This window comes from Cibotium barometz, chromosome 30, assembly GCF_041138505.1.
Source record: "Cibotium barometz isolate CiBa-2024 chromosome 30, ASM4113850v1, whole genome shotgun sequence".
Lineage (NCBI taxonomy): Eukaryota > Viridiplantae > Streptophyta > Polypodiopsida > Cyatheales > Cibotiaceae > Cibotium > Cibotium barometz.
The window spans coordinates 24,728,950-24,737,715 of NC_141075.1; the positions used below are offsets into that span (position 1 = coordinate 24,728,950).

General features: G+C 38.9%; 1 protein-coding gene across 1 annotated transcript; it reads left to right on the forward strand.

The window, feature by feature from the left end:
* The first annotated feature begins 6,456 nt into the window (after positions 1–6,456).
* On the forward strand, positions 6,457–8,259 carry LOC147621310 (uncharacterized). Its single transcript, XM_086824532.1, has 3 exons — positions 6,457–6,933; positions 7,049–7,195; positions 7,287–8,259. The coding sequence occupies exons 1-3, from the start codon at positions 6,663–6,665 to the stop codon at positions 7,586–7,588; spliced, it is 720 nt and encodes a 239-aa protein (XP_086680658.1). The 5' UTR covers positions 6,457–6,662; the 3' UTR covers positions 7,589–8,259.
* The last annotated feature ends 507 nt before the right edge of the window (positions 8,260–8,766 follow it).

Genomic DNA, 8,766 nt, shown 5'->3' on the forward strand with positions numbered 1-8,766 from the left:
TTTGAGATGAAGGATCTGGGGGAGCTCAGATATTTCTTAGGCATTGAGGTGATTAGGTCACCACATGGTATTGGATTACTGCAGAGACAGTATGGCTTGGACATGTTGTCTAAGTATGGTATGATAGGCTCTAAGCCTATCTCAGTGCCATTGGATTAGAATGGCAAGTTGAGTGCAGATTCAGGAGAGATTTTGGAGGATCCTACTATGTATAGGCGCATAGTAGGAAGCTTGATCTACATGATGATCACCAGGCCAGATTCAGGAGAGATTTTGGAGGATCCTACTATGTATAGGCGCATAGTAGGAAGCTTGATCTACATGATGATCACCAGGCCAGATTTGAGCTATGCTATTGGGTTGGTGAGTTAGTTTATGCAGGTTCCTTGAAAGCTGCATTTGGATGCATTGAGACGCATACTGAGGTATGTGAGGTCTACTTTGCATTGTGGACTATTTTATGAAACTGGGACAGAGATATGTGTACATGGATACACAGATGCTGATTGGACTGGTAGTATCTCAGATAGAAGATCTACTAGTGGCTTCATGTTTTCTTTGGGGAGTGCTGCTGTGACTTGGAGCAGCAAGAAGCAACCTATGGTTGCTCTATCCAGTACAAAGGCCGAGTACAGAGGTGCTGCTATGGCATCATGTGAGGTAGCTTGGTTGAGAAAGCTACTTTGTAGATTTGGGTCTATCATTGGTGGATAGACAAGTTGTCATTTTCTGTGACAACATTAGCAGTATACAGTTGGCCAGGAACCCAAATTTTCATGCTTGCACCACGAAGCATATAGAGGTCCACTACCATTTTGTCAGAGAGAAGATCTTGGCAGGAGACGTTGACCTTGTTTACGTCAGCACACAGGATCAAGTAGCTGACATCTTCACCAAAGCATTGGGTACAGAGAAGCTCTGCAGATTCAGGGCTTCGTTTGGTGTACATGAGATGGAGTTGAGCTCGAGGGGGAGTGTTGAGATATCGAGCTCATCTAGTGAGGCGGTGGACACTGATGACCTGCTTTGGGGATAGGCCCCACACTTACACCACTGGCATGGTTGGTGAGATCATGGGTGATATGCGACCGGTGGGATGACAGGCTGTGTGACAGCCATTGCATAGTTATAGCACTAGCTCATTTAGTTGGGTTCACACTATAGAGAACCCTAGTATGTATTTGGTTGAGTACCTTTTCATAGGTGTGTACTCTTATCTTTGTATATGTTGTGTTGAGTGTTGTGTGAAGAAGAAGAAGATTTTTAGTCTCTCACTGTGTGTGTTCTCTTTTAGGATTTTGTGAGTGTGTGTGTGCTCGCAAGAGCTCAAGCTCTCTTCTCCCTTGCATCTTTTCAGTTTTCTCCCTAGCATCTAGCCTAAGTTCTCTCTCCAACTTACATTATATCCTCTCTCCAACCTCCTTTGCAAACACCTGTATTTTTCCTTACCCATGGATGCTAGCATACTATTTTTGTTGATTTTTCTTCAGTGGACCCTTACCAACTTTCCCTTACCCCATTAGGGGGACATTTGAACATATTTTGGGCCTTTTGCTAATGAAAGTAATTAGCAATGGACCAATAGGAATAGAGGATTATGCACATTTTGATTATAGGGAGGGAGACTAGGCTATAGGGAGGGGGACTAGGCTTTTAGTACTAATAATTACACTTGTCCCTTTCAAAAAGAAGGGGGGTTAGGGTAGGTATGAACAACAACATCCCTATTGACCCTCAACTCACGCCCTCAACTCACGTGTAGCAGGGTTATAACACCTATATCCCTTTTGCTACTCAAGGGAATATGCAATAAACACACATTTTTCAGCTTTTGGATCCAGCTTAGTTCTCAGCTCATCTGGCACATGCACATATGCAATGCATCCAAAAACTTTTAGATGAGACAAATCAGGTTTTCTGCCAGTAAACCTCTCCTCTGGGGTGTTACATCATGTATGGCTGCAGTTGGAGTCCTGTTCATGATGTAAACTGCTGTAGAAACAGCCTCAGCCCAATAGATATATAGCATATTCTTCTCTTCCATCAATGCTCGCGCAATCTCAGCAATGTGTCTATTTTTCCGCTCACCAACTCCATTTTGTTGCGGAGTGTATCTGCATGTAAATTGTCTCCGAATACCATTTTTCTTAAAAAATTCAGAGAACTCATTGGAGAAGTACTGTCCCCCTCCATCTGACCTTAGGCACTTTACATATTTCCCTCTTTTCTTTTCAACCATAACTCTGAAATTCTGAAAGTGAGTGAACACCTCACCCTTCTCCTTCATGAAGTATACCCACACTTTCCTTGTGTGGTCATCAATAAATATCACATAATACCTGCAGTCTCCCCCATAGACATGGTTTTCGTAGGACCCCATACATATGAATGCACAACATCTAGTGCATTTCTGCTCACATATCTGTTATGTGTGGAAATACATGCTTTGTTTGCTTTCTAAATTGGCATGCTTCACATATTTTTTGCATACCTTCAACTTTAAACTTTGGCAGCCCTGTCACAATTCCTTTAGTCTGCAAAGACTTCATTCTCTGCACATTCACATGTCCAATTCTTGTATGCCAAATGTCTGTGTCTGCAACAATTCCTGAACCATTTGCAAACATCGCAGCACTCACTTCAGGCATGTTTACATTCAATGTAAACATTCTCCCTACTCTATTGCCTTTTGCAACCAACCTGCACTTGTCTTTAAAGTCCTCAACATAACAACCATCAGGGTTAAACCGAACCTGCAACCCCTGTTACTCAATCATCTGGCCAACTGAAACCAGATTCTTTGTTATGTTTCGGAACATGAAGTACATCTACAAGGTACTTCACTTGGCCATCCTGCTTTCTTCTATCTTCTTAATTGACTACAAACATAATAGAAAGATAAATTACATAAGGGAACATACTCTTAATTATATCAAAGTATACAAGGTCAGTCCATAGTGTGAGCTCGACCATATGAGCTGAAACATTATAACTATGTCATAACTCTAATAAACCAAAGTGGTTGTAATACACTAGCCTATAAATCATCGACAACATATCAACTATAATCTCACCAACCATGCTAATGGAGTAAGTATGGAGCTATTATCTTGGTGTGTCATCTATATCTTCATTAGTTAAGCTCAATATCTAAATGGAGTTGACCATAAATCATCTTAATATTTTTAAAAACTTTTATTTTAGTAAGTGATGCAATCTTTACCAAATTTTATGGTCAAACATATGAATCCTTATAGACCTTTTAATAATTGATTGCGACCCGTGCCAAGCACCATTTACTATTTTAGGCAACTAGCAATTTGATCTATAAATGTAGCATAATGACTAGTGTTGACTTGTTTTAACAGTATCATATATATGAAATTCTTTAATGAAACAAAATGCACTTTACTACCTTATTATTGTTATATCTACTTTTGTATATGTCATTTCTTTTTTTATTTTTGAGGAATGTTATTTAATGATTGTACCTGGAATTGATATCATTTTTATAAATGTGCGTGCATATTTTTTTATTTCTCACCATGGGTTTTTCCAATCATGTCAAATATTGTCGATCACGATAGATATGCTAATGAGTGCCGAGGTTCTTGAAATTTATTCTTTGCTGGAAATTTGGTTTCAAATGGTCATTTTTTTTGTAAGAGTATATATTTTCACATGCATTCTTACAATTGCTATAATTTAGTGCTAATAATATTATTTGTAGAAACACTTTTAGGCAGCACATAAAATATTTCTTTTAGTTGCTTTATCACTTCACCTCTTATAGCAATGTTGTATATATTAGTACCTATAAAATTGTTGACTAGAGAGAGAGAGAGAGAGAGAGAGAGAGAGAGAGAGAGAGAGAGAGAGAGAGAGAGAGAGACTATGAGAGGACAAAGGTTAGGGTTATGGTTAGAACTAGACTAAATTAAAGAAAGGTTTATGTTAGATTAGATCAAGACTTGATAAGAATTAGGACTACATTAGGATTAGGGATATAATATGGTCAAGATTAGGGATATAATATGGTTAAGAGTTAGGGCTACATTAGGATTAGGGATATAATACGGTTAAGATTAGGTTTGGAAGATAGATTAAGGATGTGATTAAAAGACTTTAGACAGAGAGAGAGAGAGAGAGAGAGAGAGAGATCAATGCTGACTGGTTTTTGTCATGGTTGTGGCATATGGACAAGACCGTTCATAGTGGTAGGATATTAACATAGCTTGGAAATTTTTTCTATATGAAAATCCTATATAGCACATGCAATCAATATATATTTTCATAGTCACTTATCTATAGGAGTTTCTTGGGGAGGGGGGGTGCCACTCATAAATATGTAAGCGTAGCACGTGGGTTCAACAAAAGGGGTTTTTTAAATCCCTTTTTTACACATTTTTTACATACAGAAGGGTACCATTTAAAGGGGGTATTTACAGATTGAATAGAAAAAGAGTGTGTTTTATTTATGAAAAATTTACAAATAAGGGGTTTTTTAAATAGGCCTTGAGCGCACGTAATATAGAGAGTTTACATATAGTGAACCCCCTGAGAGGAGTTTTGCTACTTTATATACAAGCCTTGATTGATTATAAACAAAATAAAATAATCCCTTGTTTGATTTATAAACAAAATAAATAATCCTTTTCAAACTAAATTTAACATTATTATTTCTTCACTTTTCCAATTTAATCACCCCTTTGAACATGTAAATGTTTATGTAAGTTCAAGGAAAAATGCCCTCATTTGCTTAAGCCCCTTGAGGGCATGATTCAACTTTTAAATGAAGTGACGACAACTGGTTGAAAGTTTACACCATGTCTCGTGGTGTAGCTATGGGTCTTTTAGAAGTTATAAATCCAGGGATTAAAATTTTTTTGCATGGTTTTTTACATATGTAAGAAAGACAAGGGTATTCATCAAAAAAAGGTCGAGTAGGTGAGTTCAAAATCTAATTGAACTTCTTTGAAAGTGATTTCCTGGATTCTTAAGCAAGGTTGAGCTTTTAATGAAACAGTATCAAGTTTGAAATCTAATTGAACTCCTTGGAATGAGGCTTGGATGTGGAATCTTCTAGTCCTTATTCATGACCTAATCTTGTGGCCATCCTACTATGTCTCCTTGTGTCATCTCCATACTCACGTACCATGCAACTTATATGCACTTTTGAGGATGAAATATTTATCCAAACCACACACACATAGGGGTGATATTTATATATACATATGAGCATGATATATATATATCCCCTATGTGTGTGTGTGTATATATCCCCTATGTGTGTGTATGTATATATCCCCTATGTGTGTATATATATCATGCTCATGCGCACCTTTTGAGGATGAAATATTACCCCAAATACACATACATAAGGGATACACAAACACACACACACACACATCATGCTCATATGCACCTTTTGAGAATGAAATATTACCCCAAATACACACACATAGGGGATATATACATATATGTGTGTGTGTGTGTACACACACACACACACACATATCATGCTCATATGCACCTTTTGAGAATGAAATATCACCCCAAATACACACACATAGGGGATATATACACGTGTGTGTGTGTGTGTGTGTACACACACACACACACACACACACACACACACACACACATAGAGAGAGAGATTATGTGAGAGTCAAAGTTAGGGTTAGGGTTAGAGCTAGAGTAAGGAGGGTTTATGTTAGTTTAGGATCAAGACCTAATAAGAGCTAGGATTACATTATGTCTAGGGATAGTTTATTGTTAGTGTGAGGTTAGGAAGATAGATAAATGAAGTGTTAAAAAGACTTTAGAGAGAGATGGATGTTGATTGGGTTTTGCTTGTGGCATGTTGTGGCATCTAGACAAGACTATGCCTAGTGGAAGGATAGTGAAATCGCTAGGATGCTAGGGCAGTTTCTCTTTAATATGATAACCACTTTTTGAACCAAACTTAAGATTGTTTTCCAATTAAGTAGCCCCTTAAAACATGTACATGTTCATGTAAGTTCTAAAAAATAGCACCCTCATTTTGAACCCCTTGAGGGCATGATTGGGCTTGTTAACGTAAGTGAAAACAATCAGTTTGAAGTTTGCACCATGTCTCATAGTGTAGCACGTCGTTTCATTGTTATCATAGATCGATGGAATAACAATGTTTTGCATGGTATTGTACATAAAGTGGAGGGTATACATGTACAAAAGTATTGTCAAAAGGTGTGGAGTAGGCAACTTTGTAATGTAATTGAACTTCTTCGAAAGTGATATGCTGGAAAGGTGTGGAGGATCAACTAGAAGCTAGAAGACAAAGGGTTATCTCCCTGTGAAGTGTTTTCTCATTTTCACGTGTGTGTGTGCTAGTGAGACTCGGGTCAAAGGACAGGCGGCGTGGAGCTCACAGTCTAGAGTGTGCTTCCATGCTTAATAAAATACCACAAAACGATACCGATCACAGCTCGAGAGTTCACAGTCTCTCTGTCTCTCTCTCTCTCTCTCTCTCTCTCACACACACACACACATACAGGCGCACGTACACTCCACTGATATTGCTCCTTATAAAGCCACGGCCATTGGAAGGTCTCTCTCCCTCTCCCTCTCCCTCTCTCTCTCTCTGACACCCACGCACTCATATTCTTCTTTCCCTGTTATCTATGGCTTCCAAATCACACATGGATCAGGCTTGCCCTACCATTAGTAATGAGCTTCTACTTGCCACCAATAGCCAGGCAACTGATCTGGCGAGGTACCTTCCAGAGATCCAACCTAGTGATGGTTCCCATCAGGCATTCCTATACGATAATGAGGCACGCTTTAATCCTGACGATGATCACGATATTAGAAGCTCATCAATTGCCGTAGTATTGAGATTTCAAGGCGCATTCAACAACTTGAAGGCCATTAATCTGACAGCCAGCGGCCTAGGTAATGGGATTTTGACCCCGTTTTTCTATAATATGCACTTCGTCTGCTGCTGCTGCACTTCGTCTGCTGCTGCTGCTGCTGCTGCTAATCTGGTTATGTTCTCATTACCGTGCAGTTGCAATCAGGACAGGGTCTCTTCCGAGGAGTCTACAGGTGCTGGATCTCTCCCACAACAAGATCGAGAGGATCGAAGGGATGCTACAATTGACTCGCCTGCGAGTCCTAAACCTCTCCCACAATAGGATACGCGAGATTGGCCATGGTATGATTAATAAGGCATGCTTGTATATTTTGGTTTACTTAGTTATGAAGGTTCGCTTGTAACCTTATTGACTCCTACTGCATGTGTGTAGGTCTGGCTAAGTGCACCTCTCTCAAGGAGCTCTGCTTGGCCGCCAACAAGATAAGCAATCTGAGTGGATTTTATCGCCTGCGGAAGCTGGCTGTGTTGGACCTAAGCTACAACGAGCTCCCATCCAACATGAGCGCCTGGCTTGGCCAACTTGCTGCCAACAAAAGCTCCCTTGTCTCTCTCAACGTCCTCGGAAACCCTGCCCTCCACAGCCTTGAAGACTTGAAGCACTTGAAGAGGTTGATCGCCTGTGTCTTGCCTGGAACTACGTTACTCAACAAGCAGCCCATTCATTGCTCGTGAAGGCCCAATTGTACAACACAACATCCACGTTTACTTAAAACGTGCCTTGAAGCTGCTGAAGTGGGGTCACACGTGCCTCAATAACACTGCTCACACATATACCCATATCCACAAGAGTGTCTTCAACTAGTATCCATACTTACCATAGCATGAATACTTGTGGTTGGTAACCATGATAGGATGCATGCTTGTGGTTGCTATGTTTGAAGGATACGATGACTTTTTGAAACCTTAGTCCTTCAAGCTTGAACAAACCTTGACCTATGCCTCAAAAGACTTGATGTAATGGAGTCTCGTGACCAAGTAGGAATGGTGCTCACCATTTACATGAATTTTGGGCTACTTCTCTTCAATGCCTACCTATGTTTATAAACTCAACTATCTCTCAGTATGGGTGAGATTAGTGCCAAGGCATTCTTCTCTAAGGTCTAATAAGTCAATCCTCTTCATTGTGTAAGGTAAATCCTTATCACTATGAATTGTTGAAAGACGAAGGTATTAGGATAGGTCTAGAAGATATCTTAAAATATAAGGTTTTTTTCCAAACTAGGATATGTGCATAAGTCATGTACGTGAGTTGTGGTAAAGTGGAGAAAAATATGGTAAAAATAGACCCTTTAAGAGGTCTGTAAATTGATGTAAGCATCTTGGAATGAATATAGTCTTCTTTTCTCGAACTTGCATGTCTTTTCATTATTCTGATTTTTGCTTCTTGCCTTATGTAAAGCATTATGGGCAATGGGGAAATATTGTCCAATCAAAACAATTGCGGTCAATCATCAAGTGATCCAAGGGTGAAGGTTTATTTTCATTTTTTTTGTTTTTTTGTTCTTTGGACTTGATGTCAATATGGTTTGATTAGCATTCATTGTTTGTGTAAGTATAGATACTATATATAATTAAAAGTCAATGATTAACAAGTGACCCAAGCATAGAGGTCTTTTAAAGGTTTTTTTTACATATTAATTTTTACAAGTTTTGGATTTAATACATAAATGTTTTTAATGGGTAGAGGGCGAGTGAATTGAAAATCGAATAGCCGGCTTATAATGACAAAGTTTTGTTTTTTATAAAGAACCTACAGTGTCTATCTTGCTTTACAAAAGTTATTTTTATTAACCTTATATTATTAAGGTCAAGTTCTACACAAAGCCTTATTTAAGATATTGCTTAATAAA

What these genes read in the sequence shown, in the direction of transcription:
- LOC147621310 (XM_086824532.1), top strand. Translation starts at nt 6,663, where the DNA reads ATGGCTTCCAAATCACACATGGATCAGGCTTGCCCTACCATTAGTAAT. An exon ending in TCTGACAGCCAGCGGCCTAG is followed by an intron (nt 6,934 to 7,048) that starts GTAATGGGATTT and finishes ATTACCGTGCAG; the next exon opens with TTGCAATCAGGACAGGGTCT. An exon ending in GATACGCGAGATTGGCCATG is followed by an intron (nt 7,196 to 7,286) that starts GTATGATTAATA and finishes GCATGTGTGTAG; the next exon opens with GTCTGGCTAAGTGCACCTCT.